General features: G+C 47.3%; 1 protein-coding gene across 4 annotated transcripts in view; it reads left to right on the top strand.

Moving 5' to 3' along the window:
• LOC137095158 (protein tyrosine phosphatase type IVA 2-like) overlaps nucleotides 1–27,177 on the top strand; it is a 115,263-nt gene that overhangs the window by 38,689 nt on the left and 49,397 nt on the right. For all 4 annotated transcript variants that reach the window (XM_067461487.1, XM_067461488.1, XM_067461485.1 and 1 more), the window contains one exon: nucleotides 13,613–13,705. In XM_067461487.1, coding sequence (XP_067317588.1) covers nucleotides 13,613–13,705 — 93 coding nt within the window. The remainder of the gene's footprint in view (nucleotides 1–13,612; nucleotides 13,706–27,177) is intronic.

Here is a 27,177-nt window from a genome sequence, read left to right as displayed (position 1 = left end):
TTCCTTCCTTCCTTTTCCTCTATTGTTTTCTTCCTCTCCTCCTTTGTTCCAGTATCTCTCCCTTTCTATTTTTCCCTTTTTCTCTTCCTCTATTTATTCCTCCTTCTTCTCCTTCCCTCCCTCTTTCTTTCCCTCTTCCTCTTTTTTTCCTCCTTCCTCTCCCCCTTCCTTCCTTCCTTCCTGTAACTCTTCCTCCCTCTCTTTTTCTTTCCTTATTCATCTATTCATTCCTCCCTCTCCTCTCTCCCTCTACTCATTTCCCCCTCTCTGTCTCCCTTCCTTCCTTTCTCTTTTTCTTTCTCTCAAACTGCTTTCCTTCTTTTCTTGTTTTTTTTTTTTGTTTGTTTTCTTTTTCCTTCTCTCCTGAGAGTTGTCATTTGGTGAGGCACCAGCACCCTTTGGCAGATAAGGCTATAACAGCTTTGTCAAACTACAACTTACAGGGTTGAGCCATGGCAGTTAAAAGTAGTGTTAAACTGCATGGCTTCTACAGTATTGATGCGTCTATGGATTCCTTCCTTCCTTCCTTGCTTGCCTTTCTTCCTGTGCAGTTGAGCTTCCATATTTAGGATGAGAAATGTAGTTGCACTCAAAGACCCAGGTTGCTAACTTCTCCCTGCCACTTGTTAACATTGTCTAGTGCTTTTTCTGTTTAGAAATCCCCAGAGCTGCCTCCTCCCCCATGTTGATAGACTGACAACCAGCCATTATTGATCCTGGTGACCTCAATGTTTGTGAGGTCCTGCAGCATGGATGACAATGTCATGAAGGTCATCTTCCTCATCCTCTTTGTGTCAAATAAGCGGATGCCACCCTGCATTGGCACAAGTGACCTAATTTTCCCCTCATGACCACCTGTGATTTGCACATATTGTAATTCCTTCGCTCACGCAGGCAGCATCAGAACTCTCGAGACTCAAGACTGTTAAGGAAGCCCCGCCCACCTCCGTCTGCATAAATAGCCCATAGCGGGGCTAACGGTCAGTTCTTTAAATCCGCCGCAATCAGGCAGCCGGAAAATTGAGACTTGTTATTTCTTTAATTATTCTTCAACAAATTGATCAACTTTTGACCGCGGAGACTGCTATAATGTCTCACACTACAGGCTTTAAATGCTGTACTGCCTGTCAAGCTAATTATACAGATAATGACACGCACACACTATGCATTGTGTGCCTGGGTGAAGGACATGCACTACAACCTTGCAATATTTGCCAATCCTTCACACCACAAACAAGGAAAAATAGAGATTCGCCTTAAAGCAGCTCTTTATGAGCGGGCACTTCTCCCTCCAGTGCCCACAAAGCGGCAAAATGGCGACCCAGCCACAACAACAGAGGTTAACTTACCTGAATCATCGTCTTCTGTTCAATCAAAGCCGCGAAATAAAAAGATCAAAAAAATTAAGGAACGAGCACTTGGCTCAGAACAAAAAACCAACTGCTTTAGGAACATATGAACTCTAGTTTTACAAACACTATAGCAGAAAAGAGTAAAGGCAAAACAAATTCAAAAAATTCTAGGTCACATGGCATCCACCACTGCTGTAACACCATATGCAAGGTTGCACCTCAGACCGCTCCAATCATGGTTCCTATCAGTTTTCAAACCTTTGCAGCACAACCCCAACACCTTTTTCTCTCTTCCTGCAGACCTACGCAAACCTCTGCTATGGTGGTCGGAACAACACAGTGTCTGTGCTGGCCTATCCTTCTATCAGCCAAAGCCAACAATAGTTATGACAACAGACTTGTCACTTAATGGCTGGGGAGCTCATGTAGAAGGTCTTACTGCCCAAGGCATATGGACCGCACAAGAGTCAAAATATCACATAAATCAACTGGAGTTGCTAGCAGTAGAGAAAGCTTTAAAAGCATTCCAGTTAGTTCTCACAAATCAGACCATTCAGTTAGTCACAGACAACACCACGGTTATGTTTTACATAAACAAACAAGGAGGAACTCATTCCCCAACACTGCTTACATTGACACTCAAGATATGGCACTGGTGTATAGCAAAGGGAATTCACTTAATAGCCATCCATCTGCCAGGAGAACAAAATGTACTAGCAGATTACCTGAGCAGATCACCATTAACTCATCACGAATGGACACTGAACAGGGAAGTAACGACACTTCTGTTTCAGGCATGGGGCTGGCCAGAGATAGACCTATTTGCATCACCGGAGAACAGACTGTCAGATGTTTTGTGCTTGTCTGCGCCGGAATGCAATGCCCAACTGTCTGGGCAATGCATTCCTTCTGAATTGGAGGAGATTCAAGATTTACGCCTTTCCTCCAATACCTCTGCTACTGCGAGTAGTGTCAAAATTGTTCCAGGACAGAGCTCAAGGAATCTTGATAGCCCCATGGTGGCCATGACAATTGTGGTTTTCCGTGGTACTGCGGATGTCACAAAGAGTTTTCTTACCACTGCTGAACAGGAAGGACCTTCTGTCAACACAAAACAATTTGGTCCTTTACCCGGATGTGAAATCACTGAAACTCACGGCTTGGAGGATATCTCTGGGCCAGTGAACTTAACTTCCACTTTATCTATGCCTGTGCAAGCAGTCCTAGAGGCTGCCCACAGGCGATCAACAAAAAGATCTTACACTTATAAGTGCACGATTCACAAAATTCACTCAGGAAAAGGGTATTAACCCTCTGGAAGCATCTACATCAGTGACGTTAGATTTCTTAGTGTCTTTGATGGACTCGAGTCTATCATTATCGTCACTAAAGTGTTACCTTGCAGCTATGTCATGGTACAGAAGGAAAGCTAGTTTACCGTCTTGCTTTAAAGACCCTTTAATATCTCTGTTCATGAAAGGGGCTAAGAACATAAGACCCGCAGTAATACCAGTGGTTCCACCATGGAATTTGGAAATAGTGCTTACAGCTCTAACAAAACCACCCTTTTGAACCACTTGCAACAACAGGAATGTCGTTCTTGTCATTGAAAACAGCCTTTTTAATAGCGATAACATCTGCCTGTAGAGCAGGGGAGCTTTGTGCACTACGGTGCGATGAACCATATATGAGAATACATAAGGACAAAGTGGTTTTCAGAACTGATGTAACCTTTTTACCTAAAGTAGCCAGTAGTTTCCATGTGTCCCAGGAAATTGTGTTACCAGCCTTTTTCCAAAACCCAACAACACCATTAGAAAAGACATTGCATATGCTAGATGTTCAAAGAGCAATAGCTTACTATACAGATAGGCCAGCAAACATTCGTCAGACCCCTAGACTATTTGTGAGATATAGAAAGAATACTGTAGGGATGCCAATATCATTGCAACAACTTTCAAAATGGATTATCTCAGCTATTCAAACATCTTACCGTGTGTCTGGCAAAGTTTTACCTTTGCAAGTTAAGGCGCATTCTACGAGGGCAGTTGCTACAATGACCGCCTTCATGAGGCGGATCCCAATCGATGTGGTGTGCAGAGCAGCGACCTGGTCCACGCCATTGACCTTTGTGACACATTATAAACTAGACCTGAAATCTAAGAAGGTTGCCGCCTTTGGGAGAGCAGTCCTTTTTTCGGCTGTAGCATGACGCCCTTCATCCAAGGTCAGCAGCTCGTTAGTCTAATACCATAGGTGCAAATCACAGGTGGTCACGAGGGGAAAGTGTAGGTTGCTTACCTGTAAACATGGTTTCCCGAGTGACTACCTGTGGATTTGCACGACCCACCCGTCCTCCCCACTACATCATGCCTCAGGACTTCTGACTGCGTTTTGCGGCAGAAGAACTGACCGTTAGCCCCGCTATGGGCTATTTATGCAGACGGAGGTGGGCAGGGCTTCTTTAACCATCTTGAGTCTCAAGAGTTCCGATGCTGCCTGCGTGAGCACAGGAATTACCATAGGTGCAAATCCACAGGTGGTCACTCGGAAACCATGTTTACAGGTAAGCAACCTACACTTCTCACTACTCCTTTTCATACGTCATACATTATAGTTGCTGCACCAAATTCCTTTGCTTAACCATGTGTTTATTACTCTTTGCGGAGGGATTTCCTTGCTGGTGGTTAGAACATTCCTTTGCTGCTTCATCTGATAGAGTTGGTAACCTTCAGTATAAATATTGCTAAAAAAATGTGGGTTTAAAAAGTAAACAGAGAGCTTGATGCATCAGCCATAGTGATGCAATTTTCTTGGTAGGAATAATAAGACTACTTATTTTTCATGTTTTGCATCCAAACTAGAGTGTTTGCTTACGCAGATAGTAATTTGTTACTTCAGGGCATTGCCAGAAGACAAGTCTCTCTCTTTTTCAGACGTAAACTGTCTGAGGGTTGGGTCAACCAGACAAGCCATTGAAAGGAGACTAGAGAGGTGTTTGGTGTTCTATTTGCGGTTCCATATTGCCTCCGTATTTCTTAATCCCGCTCTGGAGGCTTACCACTTAACAATATTACATTTCCTGTCGTAGTCAACTGTGAATCGCACATTTGGTATATCTGCGCCTGTGCAGTACAGCTTTCGGAACCTTCTGGAATACAGAAATAAGACATTTTACCCCTGCCTAGCCCCGCCCCCCTCCTCGAGTATATATAGCCCATGGGCGGGGCTAGCCACCAGTTCTCTTTTTTCCGTGCTAGTAAGCAGCTTGAGAACCTTCTCTCTCTTATTTCAAGCTCACGGACTGCTTTCATATTTTGACTGGACTGTTTTTGAATAAGGTATTCTCTTTCTGATTCAGACTCGTTGCTGTTTTGATAACCCCTTTTTCGACCTGGACTGTCGCACTACTTCTGACTCTGTATTCCTGACCCGGACTGCCTGACTATTCTCCGTTCTTATTATGGCCACTACGTCCTTTAAGAAATGCTCTAATTGTCCAAACACATTGCCTGATACAGATGGGCACTCCCTCTGTTTGGCCTGCCTGGGTGAGGGGCACCTCACTCAGACCTGCTCGGTTTGCATGGCCTTCACCCCGCAAACCAGAAAAAATTGGGTGTTGCACCTCAACACTGCCCTTTACGAAAGGGCCCTTTTACCGCCACCCTCTTCGGGGCAATCGACTCCTTCCGCTCGGCCGAGCGTACCGTTTTTGGGCCCTTCCAATGCTCCCGGGGGGGAAAAAAGGCCAAGAAATCCAAGGAGAAAGGCTCTTAAGATGGCCACTATGCTGGGCCGCCAAAGAGAACTCCAGCTAAAAAGGCGGGAAGCCTCCAAGCCGCCTCCTCAGCCCCGTCTTCTCAACCAGCCCTGAGGAATTTGACAGACTCTGGGCACCCTCTGCTGGCTTCACTAGGTACAATCTCAAGAGCCGACTCCACTCCACACCCCGCGCATGTGCAAGTGCAGGATGCGGCCCCAGAGACCACTTTGACCCCGGTGATGCCTGTGTTGTCTCCCTCGGAGCGCATGGGTACTCTTGACAATATTGCAGGAGCATCCTGCCTTGCCGATACCGCCCGCCCCTCCCAGATTTTGACAATGCCCCTCCCCTCGGGGAGCCGGGCATTCAAAGGCGTTTACAATGCCCCGCCCACCACTCCCAGCGAGACACTCCTCCCTTTGGCTGTGAGGACGCCAGCAGCCGGGGAGGGAGCCCCAACAGCTGACGGCGCTCCAGATCTCCCTCGCGAAGGAGTAGAGTTTCCTGACATCATCGGTACCGATTGGGATCTAGACACAGACGTCGCTCTCGTTCTTCCTCCTCCTCCACCTCTTCTGGGTGCTCTAGATGTGGCCGGCGCTCATTCTTCCGGTCTCCCTCCTCCCGCTGGAGAAATTATGGACCTGGGCCATTGCCTCCCACTGGCTTCTGGCAGCTTGGCCCTTCGGGCGAGTTTATGTTTGTGCAAGCACCTTGCCTCTTCCCTTCAAAATGCAGGGAGCTGTTCCCCCAGTGCCTACAACGGCATTGACTAGGGCTAACTCTTTTCCCCCTATGCCTGCTTCCCACCTGGACCCCTCTACATCAACTTTGCCCACGCTGATGTCCCCAGCGGCACCTTCTACTGCCCCTACTTTGCGAGACTCCATGCCTTTAGGAAGGGCCTCTAATGTGCCCCCCACTGGTACACCTTGTGCTGTCCAAAAACTGTGCAGTTCATCGATTGTGTTGACCTCCCTCGACCAAAACTTGTGCCCTCCTGGAATTGTGTCATCCGCTGAGCACCCCCAACCAGCACATACTAGGACTCCATCAGTGCCCCCTGGACTGGAATTGACTACTGTGCCTGAACAGGGAACGATTGAACTAAGGGATTCTGATTCTGATTCCGACGCACCGGATGCCTCACAATCTTTGCGGGGGGGGGGGGGGTGAGGACTCTTCTGTTAATCAACCTACAGATTTTAATAAATTTGCTGCCCTGATAGACAGAATGATTAAAACCTTAGACCTCCCTGCCCCCAAACCTCCCAAACATGTGGAGGATCCAATGTTTCCATTGGATGAACAGAATGTGACGCCTTCCTCAGCTCTGCTCATGCTGCCATACCTATTAAAGCTGGCCAAAGTTATTGACATGTCCCCTTCTTCGGTCCCTGCCGTTCCTAGGTGCCTTGACTCCATGTACAAAATTGACATGTCCTCTGCTAGATGGGTCACTGCACCACCTAGACCCAATACTGTAATGGCAGAGGTCATCAAAATCAAACAGCCAAAGAATTCACTCACAGCCCCCCCCCCCCCGATAGGGAGGGGGAAAAGCTGGACACCTTAGGCAAGAATCTTTTGGCCGGCTTATTCACTCGCATGGCCCACTATGCTACCTACATGAGTGGGTACCAGAGCTTCCTGTGGGCGCAGATGCTGCCCTACATTGAATCACTACCCCCAGATGACCAATGCCTCCCTAGAGTGTTACAGGCCGAAACGATAGCTTTGTCGAAATTACAAAAGGATTTTGCTAAGCATCTGGCGGAGGCAGCAGGAACTTGTTCGCCACCGCTACCTCTATGAGGAGGCATGCGTGGTTGTGCGCTTGTAATCTATCTGAGGAGGGAAAAGCGTTAGCCGAAGACCTCCCATTTCACGAGGAGGGCCTCTTTAACCCTGGTACTGACCATCGGCTGAAGTAGAAGCAGGATGTCAGACAGGCAGCCAATAAATTTGGCTACATCTGGCAGCCTTACCATCAGCAGAGATCTAGATGGCAGCCAACACCAGGCTATCGTAGACCATTCAGTAGCTCCTATTCTGGCCCTTACAGAAATTGGAATACCACTCAACCAAGGTTTCAGGGTGGGAGGAAAAATTTGTACTTCCCGAAGTCTAAGGCGCAACCCTTTCAGGGAAAGGCAAAGATTCAAGGTGCCCCCAAGAAGCATCTTTGATGCCTCCCCCCTGGAAGTCCACGCCGACATGGCCCATAGTTCTGACTTCAGTTGTATTGAACCTCAGGTTAGGGAATCTGTTCACTGTTACCAACCTGTTTCTGCTCCTTTAAGTTCTTCAGGGCCCCTGCCTATGTTTCGAGATAGACTCTCCCCTTTTTATCCTAACTGGGCCAACATCACTATGGATACTTGGGTACTGTCCATTGTAGTAGGAGACTACAATGAAGATTTTCCCAGGGTTGGTTATGTCCAGGGCACTGCAGTCCCCCCCCCCCATTAATGCAGGAAGTTGATATGTTGTTACAAAAGGGAGCTATCTCCCCCATAGATCCTGCCACTGTTCCAAGTAATGTGTTTCTTCTCACGTTACTTTTTAGTTGTAACTCATGGTGGCGGTTTACGCCCCATCTTGTATCTTCGGGCGTTGAATAAATATATCCGGCCCAAGAGATTTTGCATGGTAACTCTTGCATCCTCTGTCTGAGGGGGTGTGGTTTGCTACTGTTGACCTCAAGGTCAACACATTTCTATCGCCCCCCACTATCGCAGATTCCTCTCCTTCATGTTGGGTGGTCAGGCCTATTGTTTTAATGTCTTACCGTTCAGGCTATTGACTGCCCCACGGGTTTTTACCAAGTGCATGGCGGTGGTGGCAGCTCACCTACGAACTAGAGGGATAACTGTCTACCCTTATATTGGCAATTGGCTAATAGTCTCTAAATCCTGTGATCAATTGCGAAAGCACATCTCCATGGTTTTGTCTCTTCTCCAGTCCCTGGGCCTCATGGTCAACCTGGAGAAGTCGTCCCTGTTACCCTCTCGGCAAATCCAGTTCTTCTGGACTCCGTTGCTGGGAGGGCTTTCCTTTCAGAGGACCGACTCGCCAACCTGCAAAACCTGCTCAGACAGGCCATGACCTTACTCGTTCTGTCAGCCAAGCAACTACAAATCGTGTTGGGCCACATGGCCTCAACCACATCAGTCATCCCGTACGCCAAGTTGCAGATGCGATCCCTTCAGTCATTGTTCCTTTCCAATTTCAATCCTCTTACGGACAATCCATATGTCAAGCTGTGCCTCCTTCCCTGGGTTCGTTCTTCCCTCCAGTGTTGGCTGGACCCGTCATGGGTGTGTTCGGGACTGCCATTCCACACACCCCAACCTACAAGAACTATAACCACGGACTCTTCCCTTACGGGGTGGGGTGTACGCTCTCATGGCCTTATAGCGCATGGCATTTGGTCAAGGCAAGAAAGCGCTCTCCACATAAATGTTTTAGAGCTGCTGGCCGTCGAAAGAGCCCTGCAATCTTTCGAGAACGTCGTAAGGGGTCAGGTAATACACGTGCTCACCGACAACACCACGGTGATATATTACCTGAACAAACAAGGGGGTACTCATTCCCAACTCCTTTTGTCCCTGTACATGCAGATATGGGACTGGTGTATAGAAAGGGGGATTCATCTGCTAGTGACCCATGTTCCAGGGGAACAGAACTCCCTTGCAGACTCCCTCAGCAGGAATCCCTTAGCGCACCACGAGTGGTCGCTCAACGGGGAGGAAACCCGGAGACTGTTTCTGGCCTGGGGAACTCCAGAGATAGATTTGTTTGCAACTCATTGCAACTCGAAGTGCCCTCTGGTTTGTGCCAGAAGACACGCCTCCGTGGAGGAGGGGTGCTTAGGGGATGCCTTTCTGCAAACGTGGACCATGTATGCATTCCCGCCGTTCCCTCTTCTGCTAAGGGCAGTGGCAAAAATCCAGAGGGACAATGCCAACTGCATCCTGGTAACGCCTTGGTGGCCGAGACAGCCATGGTTCTCCCTTCTCCGCCTGTTGTTGAAGGGCAATTTTGTTCACTTTCTGGACAGGGCAGACCTCTAACGGTTCCAGCAGGACCAAGTTCTGTACCCAGAAGTACAGACTGAGGCTGACTGCTTGGCGGATCCTGCCCGCCTACTAACCCTGTTATCGGGTCTGTCTCATTCCGTTTTGACTATCATTGAAGCCGCCCATAGGGCGTCTACTAGGCGTTCATACCTTTACAAGTGGTTCGGGTTTTGCACTTTTGCAAGAGCAAGGGGGATAGACCCTGATACTGCCTCTATTCCCATAGTTCTGGATTTTTTGGTGTCCCTGTCGGACGCTGGATTGTCCCTTTCTTCCCTGAAATGCTATTTGGCTGCAATCTCATGGTTCAGGAGGAAATTGGGATTCTCTTCTTGTTTTTCTGACCCTTTAGTTAAAAGTTTCCTGAAAGGGATCACTAATGTTAAACCCTCTGTTGCTCCTATCGCCCTGTCCTGGTGTTTAGAGATTGTGTTGACTTCTTTGATGCGGCCTCCGTTTGAGCCATTGGCTACTACGGGTCTCTCCTACCTTTCATGGAAGACTGCCTTTTTGATGGCCATCACATCCACCAGGAGGGCTAGCGAATTATGTGCTCTGAGGGCGGATTTCACATATATCAAGTTTCACAAGGATAAGGCCGTGCTGCGAACCAATATAGCCTTCTTGCCTAAGGTCTCAACACTTTTCCATATGTCGCAGGATTTGGTGTTGCCTGCCTTTTCCCAAAACCCGACCACGCAACTGGAAAGGAATTTGCTCTTGCCTTTTGTGTAGACAGAACAGCCTTGATTAGGAAGACCCCTAGAGTTTTTGTGAAATATCGCAAGGACACAGTGGGCTTACCTTTGTCCTCCCAGAGGCTCTCTTCATGGATTGTGTCTACGATTCAGCTTTGTTACCGTCTGGCGGGGAAGGACTTACCTTATCCAATCAAGGGCCACTCAACTAAGTCGGTGTCCACCTCAACCGCCTACCTCAGGGGCGTTCCGCTGGATGCCATTTGTCAAGCTGCCATCTGATCCTCTCCATTTACCTTTGTGTCCCATTACAAACTCGACGTTGCTTCCAGGAGGGATGCACAGTTCAGTAGAGCAGTAATTTTTTCAGCGGTGGCATGACACCCACCATCCAAGGTCAGTAGCTCGCTAATCTACCAAATGTGCGATTCACAGTTGACTACGACAGGAAATTATAAGTTGCTTACCTGTAACTGTAGTTTCCTGAGTAGTCACCTGTGAATTTGTACATCCCTGCCCTTCCTCCCCTCGAGTGTCATGCCCCTCCTTCTGGCTGCTTAGCGGCGGAAGAGAACTGGTCACTAGCCCCGCCCATGGACTATATATATACTCGAGAGGGCGGGGCTAGGCAGGGGTAAAATGTCTTATTTCTGTATTCCAGAAGGTTCTGAAAGCTGTACTGCACAGGCGCAGAGATACCAAATGTGTGAATTCACTCATGAAACTACAGTTACAGGTAAGCAACTTATAATTCCCTCTCCTTCCAGTTAAAAATTCATTTTAAAATTGGTTTCTTTTATGCCACTGTTCTATCTTGTGAGCCTTGTCAGGATAACAAAGAACTAATATTGAAAAACAAAAGGTTTCTGCAGTGATAAAATCAGTGTAATTTTGAGGCTTCCGTTCATTTAGTGCCATCGAAGGAGTTACTATTTTTTCCTGGGGCTTGTTTGAAGAGCTGTTGCAGGCTACCAAAACTTATACACCAGGAGGAATGCTGCAGGAACACCTTTCCCTCCGCCCTATTTTTATTATTTGCTGAAAATTCCGAGGCTAGAGTGGAACGAAATGTACTGTTTTGTCATCTTTGCTATGGTTGTATGAAACATCTAAAGCAAAGGATATGTTTTGTAAGTCCCTGATTCAGATGCTGGAATGATGATCCTTGGGATAGTTCTGATTTTTACCCATAAAAAGACCTATATGGCCTTTATTCATTGGCCAAGAAGTTGTCATTGTAACCATTTGTACAGACAAAGATCAGGTTGGCGTATTGGTATCTAATTATCCTGTATTTCAACCTTGGCTTTTTGTCCAGCCATACATAAGGTCCCTGCCCACTGAAAATGTCAAATCTTCATGGCTGCAGAATAATAGAATTGTGGATTTGGAGGAGATCCCAAAAGGCCATCCAGTCCAACCCCCCTTCTGCCATGCAAGAGAACCTAATCAAAGCCCTCCTGACAGATTGTCATCCAGGCTCTGCTTAAAAACCTCCAGACAATGAGATTCTATCAGACATGCTCTGCTGTTAAACAGCTCTGACCTTCGGGAAGTTCTTCATCATGTTTAGGTAACATCTCTTGTAGTTTGAATCAGTTGCTCCATTGTGTTGTAGCCTCCAGAACAGCAGCAAACAAGGTTGGCCTCTCAAGGTGGAAATCTTTTCCATGTTCAAATGTGGCTCTAATGTCCCCCTGCCTCTCAGCCTGCTTTCTCCACGGTAAATGTGCCTAGCTTCCTAAGCCGGTCCTTAGAAGGATTCCGGATCTTTGACCATTTTAGTCCTTTTTCTCTAGATATTTGGTGTCTTGTCCATTGCCTTCTTGAATCATGTTGCCCAGAACTGGACATAAAGATACCAGGTGAGGTCTGAGCGAAAGACTGACAGAAGATAAACAGAAAAAAGTCTAAGAACCATCTCTTATACTTGAATGAAAATGCTGTAGAATGAGTGTGGTTCCTTTTTTATGTGTGGTTGGCGCTTTTTCCATGTTGTTTTCAGTATGGAGTTATGTTGGTTTGTAACCTTGGAACTATGCCCACAGGCCTTATTCTATGCTCCCAGCAAGTGGTACAATAAGAGTCTTGCTTATCCAACCTTCGCTCATCCAACGTTCTGTATTATCCAATGCAGTCTGTCTCCCACCTGGATCCACAGCTGTTTCAATATATTGTGATGTTTTGGTGCTAAAATCGTTAATACAGTAATTATTACATAACATTAACGTGTATTGAACTGCTTTTTCTGTCAATTTTGGTGTTTAATTTGTACAATCATAACGTAATTTGACATCTAATAGACTTTTCCATAATCCCTCTGTAAAGAAGTATTAATGCCACCGAAATGGGACCACCAAAAACTGTAAGGAACCTCCGTCAAATGCTAATTAAACTGCCACCATAATGTATAGAGACGCTGGTATCAAAGTCTCTGTTAGTCTCTGTTTATGTTGTGAGGTAATTTTGGTAGAGTGGAATGCACCGAACGTAAAATCAATGGAGATGAGGCAGTTTTAAAAATAACAAAGAGAACAAGTTTATTGTTGAACAAAGCTTGTGGTTGCAATATAAAGATGTTCAGCTTGTCATATACTTGATGGTTACAATAGGGAGAGGTTATGCTTGGCATATACTTGATGGTTACAATATGACTTGGTAGAGATACAATTCAGCCTTTGATGTTACAACTTTTAAACTCTTGCTCTGGTGAAGGTGTCTATTATTCAGTGTTCCCTGCTGTGAATATTCTCACTGTTTGATCTATACTGGATCAAATAATAGAACCCCAGTCTTCCACCTACTGGCAATCGTACAAAGCCTCTGTTAGTTCTTTTTAACTAAAGAAATCTAACAAAGTTTTACCCTTCAGCTCCCTAGCTGAAGAAATATTCACGAACACTATCTAACACTACACTTCTTCACTCCTCAGAGTCTCTTCCCTGACTCTGCTACTCTCTCAGAGTCCCTATCTGACTCTGCTACTCTCTCTCAGGGTCTCTTCCTCCTGACTGAAAATTAACTGTCACTTTCAAACCTTTTTCTCTCTAAGCTCCTCCCACCTCCTCTTCGGCCTTGTTTCCATGGCAACATATCTCTCACAGCTGGGCCGCTCCAGCCACAGGCAACCAATGTAAAACACAAATACAGATTTAAACACATTATAATAAACACTTCTGTACACCCTCCTTTTTCTCCAACATTTTTGCTTATCCAATGTTTTTGCCGGCCTGTTTATGTTGGATAAGCAAGATTCTGCTGTATGTATTAATACATCTCTCAACTGCTTTTCCATGTATTTTTCCTCTGTTATAGGGCAGTTTGATGCTGATGGGTTAGTCTTTTAGGGGCAGCTGTCAATGTTTGGCATTTGGTATGTCACCCAGCTAATTCACAGTGAATTCTGGCTTGCCCCCTGTGGCTGAAACAACTGACAGCTTCCATGTGCCCCTTTTCTTTGTCAGGTCCTCTTTTCATTATCCGCCCCTTCATCCTTTGTATCCTGATGTTCTTGGACAGTTGACAGCACTGGGCAGTCACTCGCCCATTTGCTTCCACTACAAAAAAGCTGTTGTCCCTTGGGAGGTGACTTAACTACTGTCTGTCATCAGGGATTGATCAAGCCTTCAAAGCAAAAGAGTATTTTCCTTTGTGTGTGGTTAAGTCTTGCTTAGAGAAGTCAACTCGACATGTTTTCTGTCTCTCTTCTCAAAGGAGCTGAAGAAGTACAGAGTAACCACCTTGTTGCGAGTCTGTGATGCCACCTATGACAAAGCGCCCATTGAAAAAGAAGGAATCCAAGTTCTTGTGAGTATTTGTCTCCCCAGCTACTTGAGTATGTTTTTGAAATACCCATAATGACGCGACTCCCATATGCCATCAGATCTAATGTGCACCTCAATTTTCAAAACCCCAACACCAAAAAAAGTACTTGCTGCACAATGTAATGAATAGCAGCAAAAAGTGTGTTCTTTATTTTTTGGACAAAAAAAGTGTGCATTACAGTTTTTCCCTGCTTAGGATTCCTCCTTGAAAAACAAAAGTGATAGGGCACCAAAGCTTCTAGCAATGGAGAGGAAAACTTTGGGGTGCATCTGTGCTGTAGAATGAATCCACTCTAACTGCCTTGGTTCAATGCTATGGAGTAATGGGGGCTGTATTTTGACAAGGTCTTGAGCCTTCTTTGCCAAAGAAGTCTTATGCCTCACCAAACTACAAATCCCAGGATCCCATAGCATTGAGCCGTGACCATCAAATTAGAGACGTCATCTCCCAAAGAGGAGCTCCAGGTGCCGCTCCAGGAGTAACTACCCTTTTTGCTTTGGCTCAGTGCGAAGATGACCATGTGACGTGAATCTAATGTGAACCTTAATTTTGGCAAAGTCATTTAGCCCAAAAAAGTCAACATTAGATTCGAGTAATGCAGTAGCTATTGGTCATGCCATGTCTTTGGCAAGAACTGCATCTGTGGAGGAGTTGGTCATTTACAGTAGCTGTCCTCTGTGCCTCACCATGAAATTTGCACTTTGAAAGACCACTGTCCAAAATGGCGCCATTCTCTAGAGGTGACATTGTGCATGTTCAACACACACACAATGCCAACTCTAGAGAATGGCATCATCTTGAGAAGTAGACTTCAAAATGCAAATTACGGTATAAAGTAACAGTATAAGCCCTGCTGCTGAGTTTCTCGAGGGGCACTAATCCCCAATAATGAGAAATGAGGTTCCTGCCAGATAGGAAGAGTCACTCAAATGATGATTTTATTCATTTATAGCTTGCCTTTCTTTCAGTGATGAAATTCAGGCAGGCTAACTACATAGTTTAATTACAATACAGATTGAAACCCTGCAAAAGATGTAATGAAAGTTTAAATAAAAGAACTATTTTAAAGGGTAAACAGCAAAAACTTTAGCATTTATTAAGAGAACAAATATAAACCTTTAAAATAGTAAGAAAACCTACTGTTTGCAAAATCAGGCAATTCCTACTGGATGCCCTCCACAGGGGTCTTCCTCCAGGGGCAAACCAAGAATGGACAATTTGGAAGTCCCTGAGAAGACTCAAAAGTGGAATGGACAGATCAAAAGACAACCTGGCCAAATGGCTCTACCTAGAAGAACCCTCCACCTTGTGCAACTATGGAACAGAACAAACAACTCAGCATCTGTATGCTTGCCCACAATTCTCTGCCTCATGCACAGAGGAAGAATTGCTTAAAGCTGCAGACAGTGCAATCACTGTTGGCCATTTTTGGTCTAAAGCTTGTGCTCCCTTTATTTTATAAGTTTTAGATAAACTATTTTATTTATTTATTAATGAGCTTGTATACCGCTACTATCTCAGCCTAAATCGGCGACTCATTGCGGTTTACAACACTTAAAAAACAACAGTATTCAGTTTAAAAGCATAAAACACATATACAATACAAATTATTGGGCCACCAATAACCATCCAATGCATCTCGTAACTGGAGTCGCAATCCAAATTCATCGTCCATGATTACCAGTCCTTTAGTCATCATAATTCGTTGCAACGGATTAACCGAATGCTTGTTTAAACATCCATGTCTTCAATCTTTTCCAAAACACCATCAGCGAGGGGGCTGATCTTACCTCTATGGGGAGGGTGTTCCAAAGCCGAGGGGCCACCACAGTAAAAGCCCTGTCTCTCGTTCCCGCCAGCCGCACTTGTGAAGCCGGCGGGATAGAGAGCAGGGACTCCCCAGAAGATCTTAGGGTCCTGGTGGGCTGATAGGTTGAGATACGTTCGGATAGATAAGTTGGGCCAGAACCGTTTAGGGCTTTAAAGGCCAACGCCAGCACTTTGAATTGAGCCCAGTAGCAGATCGGCAGCCAGTGGAGCTGGTGCAGCAGAGGAGTTGTATGCTCCCTGCGCCCCGCTCCTGTTAGTATCATGGCTGCCGCCCGTTGGACTAATTGGAGCTTCCGGGCTGTCTTCAAAGGCAACCCCACGTAGAGAGCGTTGCAGTAGTCAAGACGGGATGTAACCAGAGCGTGGACTACCGTGGCCAAGTCAGACTTCCCAAGGTATGGTCGCAGTTGGCGCACAAGTTTTAACTGTGTGAATGCTCCCCTGGTCACCGCCGAAACCTGGGGTTCCAGGCTCAGCGATGAGTCCAGGATCACACCCAAACTGCGAACCTGCGTCTTCAGGGGGAGTGCGACTCCGTCTAACACAGGCTGTAACCCTATACCCTGTTCGGCCTTGCGACTAACCAGGAGTACCTCTGTCTTGTCTGGATTCAATTTCAATTTGTTCGCCCCCATCCAGACCGTCACAGCGGCCAAGCACCGGTTCAGGACCTCGACAACCTCCTTAGTAGCAGGTGGGAAGGAGTGACAGAGTTGGACATCATCTGCGTACAGATGACATCGGACTCCGAAACTCCGATCTCGCCCAGCGGCTTCATGTAGATGTTAAACAACATGGGAGACAGTATTGAACCCTGAGGAACCCCACAAGACAAAGGTTGTGGGGTTGAACAGGAGTCTCCCAGTAACACCTTCTGAGACCGACCCTCGAGGAATGAGCGGAGCCACTGCAGAACAGTACCTCCAAGTCCCATCCCCGCGAGGCGTCCCGGAAGGATACCGTGGTTGACGGTATCGAAGGCCGCTGAGAGGTCGAGCAGCACCAACAGGGACACACTCCCCCTGTCGAGCTCCCGACGCAGATCATCCACTAAGGCGACCAAAGCTGTCTCGGTACCATGCCCCAGCCTGAAGCCAGACTGTGCCGGATCCAGATAATCCGTGTCTACCAAGAATGCCTGGAGTTGTGAGGCCACCACACGTTCCATGACTTTGCCCAAAAAGGGGAGATTGGAAACAGGCCGATAGTTGACGAATTGAGTGGGGTCCAGTGATGGTTTCTTCAACAGCGGTTTTATCACAGCTTGCTTTAAGCTGGCTGGAATTTTGCCCTCCCAAAGGGAGGCATTAACCACCACCTTCACCCACTTGGCCAATCCCCCTCTGGCCTCCTTCAGAAGCCAGGATGGGCAGGGGTCTAGGATGCATGTGGTAGCTCTCATTCCTCCAAGCACCTTGTCCACATCCTCGGATTGAACCAATTGAAATGAATCCATCAAAACCGGACAAGCAGATGCTCGTGTTACATCCTCAGATACTGCCGTTAAGATGGTATCCAGTCCAGAGCGGATCAAAGCGACTTTGTCTGCGAAGAACCGAGCAAAGGCTTCGCAGCGAGCTGCCGAGTCATCAGGGCACCCATCCTGAGTGGCGGGTTTTAATAGGCCTCTGACAACTCGGAACAGTTTGGCCGGACGGTTCTTAGCAGACGCAATAGTGGCCGCGAAGAAAGTCTTCTTTGCGGCTTTTATTGCCGCGGCATATGCCCTTAAAAAGGACACAAACCGTTTTCGATTTGGCTCGCTCGGATCCGAACGCCACATGCTCTCTAGTTCCCTCTTCTTTTGCTTCAACGCTGCCAGCTCCTCGGTGAACCAAGGAACTGGTTTAGCTCGGCTACTTAAGAGGGGACGTTCTGGAGCGATCGTGTCTATTGCCCTAGTCATCTCCCCATTCCAGAGAGCGACCAGAGCATCACCAGGATCACCAACCGAGGTGGCGGGAAATTCCCCAAGAGCCGTCAGGAATCCATACGGATCCATAAGCCTCCTGGGGTGGACCAGTTTAATGGGTCCTCCACCTCTGCGGAGGTTGGGGGGTGCAGTGAGTCTAAAACTGACCAGGTGGTGGTCGGTCCATGGCAACGGAGAGATGGATAACTCCTCAACACCGCCACCTTCCTCCCATCCCTGGCAGAAAACCAAGTGCAATGTATGTCCAGCACTGTGGGTGGGGCCAGATACCAGTTGGGACAGCCCCATGGTTGCCATGGTAGACATAAAGTCCTGAGCCGCTCCCGATAAGGCAGCCTCGGCATGGACATTGAAGTCCCCCAGCACAAGCAGCCGTTGGGACTCCAATGCCAGGTCCGAGACCACCCCTGCTAGCTCAGGCAGGGAGACTGTAGTGCAGCGAGGTGGACGGTACACTAACAGAATCCCTAATCTGTCCCGGTCACCCACCCTCAGGTGGACGCATTCAAAATTTGTTGACTGCGGGATGGGGGCCCTGGTCAGAAGAATGGAATCTCTATAGACCACTGCAACTCCGCCTCCCCGCCCTCCGGATCTCGGTTGGTGCTGCACAGAGAAACCTGGTGGGCAAAGCTGGGTTAAATTCACACCTCCCGCTTCGTCCAACCAGGTCTCTGTGATGCACGCCAGATCTGCCCCTTCATCCAGGATTAAATCCTGGATGAAAGTTGTTTTACCGTTGACAGATCTGGCGTTCAACAGCACCACTTTCAATTCGGAGGGACCGCCATCCTGGTTACACCGACTTACCATATCAGGAGACCGATTTGGGATTACTAATGTTGTTCCACATTCCCTAGGCCGAATTAAAGGTCTCCCTTTCCCGTATCTCCCCCTCCCCACCACGACTTCTATGGGGGCTCCCCGGTTAACGGAACCCTCTCCCTCCTCCATGACGCATTCAGCAGCCGAAGTATCCACTCGTAATTCATTGTTGGCTGTATGGTATGTTATAGTTCCAGGATGCCATAGTCCTGCCTTCCGTTCATTTCCTATCCCTATTATGTTAAACTCCGGTCTTTCTGATCTACTCCGTTCCCTCTCTCTACCAAAAACAATTAACAGCAAGAATAACAGATGCCAGGGAATGGGTAGTGACATGGATAGTAGCTATTAACACTGTCAAAGGAGTTCTTAAAGTGCAGGAGTTCTTAAAGTGCAGATAGATAATTGTATCAACATACACGATGGTATAAGTAATTAAAGTGCAATAGCTTAGTCAATTGGCTCTAAAGTGCTCGAATGGTGTGCGTCATGGAGGACTTAAAATCAGTGCAAGATGGTTGAGTCGATTAAAGTGCTAAGGCTCAGTAAAGTTAATGGACCACCGAGGTAGTAAGTTAAAGTGCTGATGGAGTAAAGTGCTAGAATCACGCTGAATATATATTCACTGTACTTAATAACGGTGCACCATTAGTTTTTAAATTCTCCGTTAATCATTAAGTATAGTTGTTGTTAATTACTGTGGTTAAGATCCTCCCCCCCCCCCCCCCCCGCCTCTCGGAGTTTAGGTTGCTGTCCCGAGAGATGTATCAGGTGCCAAAATGGACAGCACAGTCCTTTTAGAGTTAGCGCTAGTGGGGTGCTCCGCACACACACAATACAGATAGTCAGCACAGTCAAAGAAGATGGTCAGTACAATCAGAGATGGTCAGCACAGTCAAAAGAGGTCAACACAGATGAGGATGGTCAGCACAATCAAAAAAGGTGGTCCACACAGTTAAAGGAGGTCAACACAGACGGATTAAACGATGGTCAACACAATCTGTCCGGAATTGGATACCACGAGATGCCAAAAGATAGCAATAATCAGGCCAAATGATGGTCAACACAGTCTTCCGGAATTGGTAGTTACCAGCCGAAGTGATGGAATCTCATGTGATGGCGGCAGATTAATCCCGGGCGGGCGAGGGAAGCTGGAGCACTGGAGGCCAGCGCACCAGAGGCCGGCACGGTGGAAGAACTCCAGCGCTAGGCCGGCGTCAGCAATCGCTGGGTTGGGGCTGGAGCGCTGAGAGGGCGATGGAGAACAGGCGCGGTAGAAACCGACGCGCCGGAGGCTGGTGCGATGGAAGGCCCAGCCAAGCGCCAGGCCGGGCAGCAACAGCCGCTGGGCTAGCGATTGGGGCGCTGGAACGCCGTGAAGGCAACAGAAGACGGCTGGAGGCAGGCGATGGAAGGCCCTCGCCGAACGGCAGGAGGAGGCAGGCGATGGAAGGCCCTCGCCGAACACCAGGTCAGACGGCAGCAGCGGCTGCTGGGCCCAGCAGCCGCCAGGCCGAAGCCGTCGCTGGAGCCTGAGAGGGCGACGAAAAGCGGCGGAAAGCAGGCGATTTTATGCAATGCTTTTGATACAAAATAATAATAAACCTTACTGTTGGCTCAAAAATGTTTAACTTGCTGACAGAGTAAGAACAACATCACCCCTGCCTCCTCAGTAAGAGCTGTCCAGAGTCTGGGAATGGCCCCTCATAAGGTCCCTCATAAGGGAGCCCCCGGTGGCGCAGTGGGTTAAACCCCTGTGCCGGCAGGACTGAAGAAAGACGTGTCGCAGGTTCAAATCCGGGGAGAGGCGGATGAGCTCCCTCTATCAGCTCCAGCTCCTCATGCGGGGACATGAGAGAAGCCTCCCACAAGGATGATAAAAACATCAAATCATCCGGGCGTCCCCTGGGCAACGTCCTTGCAGATGGCCAATTCTCTCACACCAGGAATCACTCCTGACACCAAAAAAAAAAAAAAAAAAAAAAAAGGTCCTACCAAATAAGCTTGAGAAGGCCTTGGGACAGAGTAAAGGACTATAATGCGTTCATAATGGGATACCCATATCAGCTGTCTGAGTTAACAGGTTGTTTTCCCCTGGCTAGTGGTACATTGTGGGCTTAAATAGTATAGAGGAGGGCTCCCCAAACTAAGGCCCGGAGCTCGGATGCGGCCCTCCAAGGTCATTTCCCTGGCCCCTGCTCTAAATTTTAGACTGAGGGTTACCCTTGGTCTGAAATACCTTGAAGGCACACAACAACAATCCTAATGCTGGTAAGTTTATGTTGGTTAAAATTTTTCTTTCTTTTCAATATTGTATTATTCTTTTATATATATATATATATATATATATATATATATATATATATAGCGTTAGAAATAAGACATGCGCAGAGTGCATAAGAATCTGTTTGTTTTTCCCAAACTATAGTCCAGCCCCCCAATGGTCTGAGGGACCGTATACTGTACTCTGCTTAAAAAGCTTTGAGGACCCCTGATCTGTAAGTTGTGGTTTAGAATTCAAACTGTGCTCATTCTAGTGGAATGTGTGCAGAAGACTTCTCTGGGAACCGTGCCCTTAGTTCGTTAGTCCTTTGTGTTTTGTACCAAGTCAAGATGCGTCTCCTGTGAATGGAGACAGTGCTATGTTCGTCCTGGAAAGAAAAGAGAATCCTGAGCTGTTCTTACTTCAAGAGTGCAGTATGTCCACCATATTGCCATTGTAGCAAGGAAAACTGTGGAGTGAATAGAGTCTTAGTGTGCTGTTCTGGTACATCGTGAAGTTGGCCAGACTGCCAACCTTCACAATGGGAAATTCTGATTGACTGCCCACTTCCTAGCCAGATGGGCTATAAAACAAGCTTCCCAGCCTTTTGTCAATTAGTCTCCAGGAGAGAAGTCAGGCCAGTCTTAAATCCAGGATGAATGCAGCAACAGGCATGATAATGTATTTTGGGATGAAAGATTGCCCTTATGGCTTCTTTAGTTAGATCGCAGCCCAAAAAGGAGGATGCCACCATCCCCATAGCGAATGGGATGGGGTCTCCTCCCCCCCCCCCCCCCCCGCTGTGCGAAAAGCTACTTAATACCATCTTGACTAGAATCTCAAGCATCATCAAATGTAATGCAAACCTCAAAACCCTGGACTCACCCCCTCCCAAAAACGTATTCGTTGGTGAATGTCATGCATAGTGGCAAAAAGTGCACTTTTTGTCATTTGGCCAAAAATGGTGTGCATTACAGTGACTACATGTTTATAATTTCTGCTTTAAAAACAAAAGTTTTAGAAGACCAAAGCTTCCAGAAATGGAATAGCGAGCGCTAAGATCTGCTGGTGAGGCCCTTCCCTTGCTGCCTCCTCTGTTGCAAGCACAGTTTGTGGGGATAATAATAATAGTAATAATAATAATCCTTTATTTGTACCCCGCTACCATCTCCCGGAGGACTCGGTGCGGCTTACAAGAGGCCGAGCCCAAATACAATAGTCAAACAATAACGACAAAATAACTCAAAAACGCACAATGACGCAATTAAAAACAATGGCAGGGCCAAATGTAATAATAAAGTTAAAAGTGCTGGGCGTGACAAGGTGGAGTATTTGGAGGGGGTGGCCATGTAGATATCCTAGATCTCTGATAAAGTGCGTTGGGACATAATGCTAGGAGTTTCCATATTCTGGAAAGGCACACTGGAACAACCACGTCTTCAAGCTCCTCCTAAAGATTGCCATCAACGGGGCCTGCCTAATGTCTTTAGGGAGAGAGTTCCAGAGTCGAGGGGCCACCACAGAGAAAGCCTTATCCCTCGTCTCCACCAATCACACTTGCGATGCAGGTGGGACTGTGAGCAGGGCCTCTCCAGATGAACGAAGAGATCGTGTAGGTTCGTACACAGAGATGCGGTCATGCAGGTAGGCGGATCCCAAACCGTTTAGGGTTTTGTAGGTAAGCACCCGCACCTTGAATAGGGACCAGAAAATGAATGGCAGCCAGTGGAGCTCCTTAAACAGGAAGGTTGACCTCTCCCTGTAAGGAGCACCAGTTAACAACCTGGCCGCCGCCCGTTAGACCAATTGAAATTTTCGGGCCGTTTTCAAGGGCAGCCCCACATAGAGCACATTACAGTAGTCCAATCTGGAAGTGACTAAGGCGTGGACCACCTTGGCCTAATCAAACTTCACGAGGTACGGTCGCAGTTGGCGCACGAGTCTTAATTGTGCAAAGGCCCTCCCGGCCACCGCCGATGCCTGAACCTCAAACGACAGTGATGAATCCAGGAGGACACCCAAACTGCGAATCTGTGATTTCATGGGGAGTGTAACCCCGTCCAGCACAGGTTGCCACCCTATACCCCGATCCAGTTTACAATCGACCAGGAGGGCCTCAGGCTTGTCAGGATTGATCTTCAGCTTGTTCTTCCTCATCCAGACAGCCACAGCAGTCAGACACCCATACAGCACCCGAGGGGCTTCCTTGGAGTTAGGTGGAAAAGAGTAGTAGAGTTGTGTGTCATCTGCATAGAGATGGCAACCAACTCCAGAACTCCGGATGACCTCACCCAGCGGTTTCATGTAGATGTTAAAGAGCATGGGAGACAGGATGGAACCTTGCGGGACCCCATAGGTCAAAGGCCAGGGGTCCGAGCAGGTGTCTCCCAGCTTCACCAACTGGGACCAACCCTCCAGGAAGGAACGGAGCCACGACAGAACCGTGCCCCCAAGGCCCATCCCGGAGATGAGGGAGACAGCCTTCTTGGCAGTGGCTCCCCAGCTCTGGAACTATCTCCTTAGGGAGATTAGATTAGGCCCTACCTTGTCTGCCTTTCGGAAAGATCTGAAGACTTGGATGTTCGAATGTGCCTTTAAATAATGGTTCAACCACTGATCAAGTCTGCCTAGTCCCCATCTTTTGGTAGGATCTCCAGAACTTTATTCCCAGTCTCCGGACTTAATGCTGTACTAGCCCAGTCCTGCCCTATTAGTCTCAAATCTGTGCATGCCCACTTTTCTCAGCCTTTGGTTGTTTGTTGTTTGGTTATATTTTATGATGTCTTAGATTTTATTGGTTTTATTGTTTTAATATAGTTGATATATGTTTTTTATTGTGTTACTTTGCAACCTTGTTTATATTGTGCTTGGTCTCCATGTAAGTTGCCTCGAGTCCCTTTGGGGAGATCAAGGCATGATATAGGAATAATGTTGTTATTGTATTTATTTATTTATTTATTTATTTATTTACGACATTTATATGCCGCCCTTCTTACCCCGAAGGGGACTCAGAGTGGCTTACAAGGTATATATACATACAATATATTATTAACATAGTACAATATCAGTTTTAAATATTGCTATATTGCACTATATCAATTATACTGTAATATTATTAGTAATATTACATGTAATATAAATATATAATTATAATATATTATTAGTAGTATTATATTGCATTACATTACAATATTATAAATATTATATGTATATACAATATATTATATATTATATTATATTATTAGAATAGCACAGGAGACAAGGTGGAACTGTCCCCTGGCCCCCCTTTCTTCACTCCGGCCCAGAGCAGCAGTCGGTGCTGGGGGGAGGGGTCCCCAACGGATGGCAAATGCAGGAGACAAGATGGTGCTGTCCCCTGGCCTCCCCTCTCTTCCCTCTGGCCCAGAGTGACATTTGGTGCTGGGGAGAGGGGTCCCCAACGGATGACAAATGCAGGAGACAAGATGGTGCTGTCCCCTGGCCTCCCCTCTCTTCCCTCTGGCCCAGAGTGACAGTTGGTGCTGGGGAGAGGGGTCCCCAACGGATGGCAAATGCAGGAGACAAGATGGTGCTGTCCCCTGGCCTCCCCTCTCTTCGCTCTGGCCCAGAGTGACAGTTGGTGCTGGGGGGAGGGGTTATTGTTATTAAAGGAAAAACTTGGGGTGCATCTGTGCTGTAGAATGAATCCACTTTTACTGCCTTGGCTTGCTTACTTTTATTTACTTAGGCAACCCTTCATAGTGCGAGGATGATGGTCCTCCAAGTGTAGTGTCTTGGCGATGGATATGTAGGTGGATGTGGAGCCCTATTCTTGATTTGCATGTTCTCCCACAATGAGGACATCAGTTTCCAGGTGGAAGGTGGTCCGGGTCAGGATTGGCTTGAGGTACCTTCCTCTTGACATGTTTCTCCCTTTCCATTTGTGCCTCTTCAAATTCCACATCACTGCTGGTCACAGCTGACCTCCAGTTAGAGTGCTCAAGGGCCAAGGCTTCCTAGTTCATAGTGTCTATGCTACATTTTTTTAAGGCTGGCTTTAAGCCCATCTTGAAATTTCTTTTCCTGTCCACCAACATTACGCTTCCTGTTTTTGAGTTGGGAGTATAGTAACTGCTTTAAGAGACGGTGATCGGGCATTCGGACAGTGTTGCCAGTCCAGCGGAAGTGATGGCATAGGACATCATTTCGGTGGTAATGGTCTTTGTTTCTTCCAGCACATTGATATTTGTCTGCCTGTTTTCCCAAGAGATTGCAGGATTTTTGGAGGCAAAGCAGCCCTGGCTCAGTGGTATGAAATCATGTAGTTTTACAAGGTCTTGAGCTTTCTCTGCCAAAGAATGTGGATGCCTCACCAAACTACAAATCCCAGGATGGCATAGCTTTGAGCCAGGGCCATTCAATGAGATATGGGGTCCCTGAAACGAGGAGCTCCAGGTGTAGCATCTTCCCTTTTTGCTTTGGCTCAGCACTAAGAATACCATTATTATAGGAAATCTAATGTGCACTCTAATTTTGGGAAGGTAATTTAACCAAAATTGGTATTAGATTCGAGTAAATATGGAAGATATCCGAAATCCTTGCTAATTCCCCACTCTTGAAACACCATTTTCAAGGTTAATCAAGAAGTTTGAAATTACTCCAAAGAAACCTTCTATAATCCAGTTAAAAACTCCTTCCTATCTGTCCTCCCTGATAACAGCTATTTAAGTTTTGTTCACAAAATTGAGCTTCATTAAATCAGAGCAGAATCGCATAATTGGGTTCTGCCTGCGACGGTGAGGCAAAAAGTGTGTCTGAACTTTTAACCAAATTGCTTCTAATTCTCAAAAGATCTTCCCTGCTTCCTTTATTCTTAAGTTTCTAAACGTTTCTCAAATCTAGTGATAATTGTCTCCATTATTTCAAGCAGGGGCTTATTTCTAGCAGGGGCGTTTGAATATCTTTTTTCTTCGTGGTCTCTCTGAATGCACACTTGTGGAGAGACTGCGCCTGCGCGGGCTCCAACGAAAACTTCTCTACTTTAAACTTTTCAAGTTTTGGCGGTAACCCCGCCCAGCCCCGGCAGGGCATAAAAGGGCGCCCCGCGCACACTCTCCCAATTCCTTTTTTCCCGCCGCACGGCTCACTTTGGTACTTTGAGATGTCAACAACCAGATTTAAACACTGCACACAGTGTTCGAAGAAAATCCGACTCCGACAAGCATTCCTTGTGTCTTCTCTGCCTCGGCGAGGCACATATCGCCGATTCCTGCCGCCAGTGCCAGGCGCTGATGGCGCAATCCCGGAAAAACCGGGTCCATCGTCTTAGGTACCTACTCTACCAACAATCTTTGGCTCTGGTACCTTCGACATTGATGGCTCGACCATCAATATCGGCACGACCATCGACATTGGCATCGGCATCGACCTCCCAACCGGTTGACCCGCCAGTTCAGCTGGCAACTCACCAAACAAGGGCGAAGATGGTGACCCAGAAGAGGCCCAGGTCAATTATGTCGATGACCTCGAAAACCAAAATCTTCAACGACTGGGGCCTACCAAAAGTTGACCTCTTCGTGTCTCCTCTGAATGCTCAACTCCCACAGTTCAGAGCCCATCTCACTCCAGATGTGGTACCGGGATGCCTCGGGGACGCATTCCTCCTCGATTGGTTGAGAAGCCTACTCTAACTTCCCCCCCCCCCTTCCCATTCATCTCGAGAGTGGTTGAGAGGATCCAGGTGGTGCAAGCAGACTGTATCCTGATAGCGCCAGCATGGCCACGACAGCCATGGTTTCCAGTGCTCCTCCAACTCTCTGGAGACTGCGTTCGACGCCTCCTACTTCACCAGGATCTGCTATCCAGGGAAGACGGCCAACTTCTTCATCCCGACCTCCCATCCCTACACCTCTCAGCGTGGAGGATCCAATTTTAAGGACACTGTGCCCAGATGTCCTTCCGATTCTAGTGGCGGCCCATAAACCAGCAACAAGAAAGACCTATGCGGCTTGCCTTGCCCGTTTCCAGACCTTCCTCCACGAGAAAGGGATCGTGGATCCCCAGCCCTTGATACCGTCGGTGCTTCAGTTCCTGCTGACCCTTACTCAGCAGGACTCAGAAACTCTTTATGTCATATGCTCAGGACAAACTGGGCCTGCCGATATCCTTGCAACGTCTGTCCCATTGGATCGCATCAACCATCGAGATGTGTTACCAACTGGCTCGCTACCAGCACCCTTTGGTTGTTCGGGCTCGATCAACCAGGGCGATAGCAGCCTCAACTGCCTTTTTAAAGGGTATTCCATTGGACTCTATCTGCAAGGCAGCTATTTGGGCAAATCCGCAGACGTTTGTCTCCCACTATAGATTGGACACCAGGCATAGACCTGACATGGCCTTTGGGAGGGTGATCCTAGCATCTTGTCCTGTTTGACCCCATTGTTACCGTATTGATGTGTCAGTACCATGCTGTTATTGGGTCTCAATACCGTGTTCTCCTCAATGCCCCCCCCCCCCCCGCCTGGGGGTGTTTTTTTCTCAGGGTTGGATATCCCTGTTCTTAAATGTGATGTTTTTCATGCTTATTATGCAAACGTATGTCTTATGCACCAAAGTTATGATGTT

Source organism: Anolis sagrei, chromosome Y (genome assembly GCF_037176765.1).
Source record: "Anolis sagrei isolate rAnoSag1 chromosome Y, rAnoSag1.mat, whole genome shotgun sequence".
Taxonomy (NCBI): Eukaryota; Metazoa; Chordata; class Lepidosauria; order Squamata; family Dactyloidae; genus Anolis; species Anolis sagrei.
Note: the sequence above shows the minus strand (reverse complement) of the source record. Positions and strands in the feature narration are given on the sequence as shown.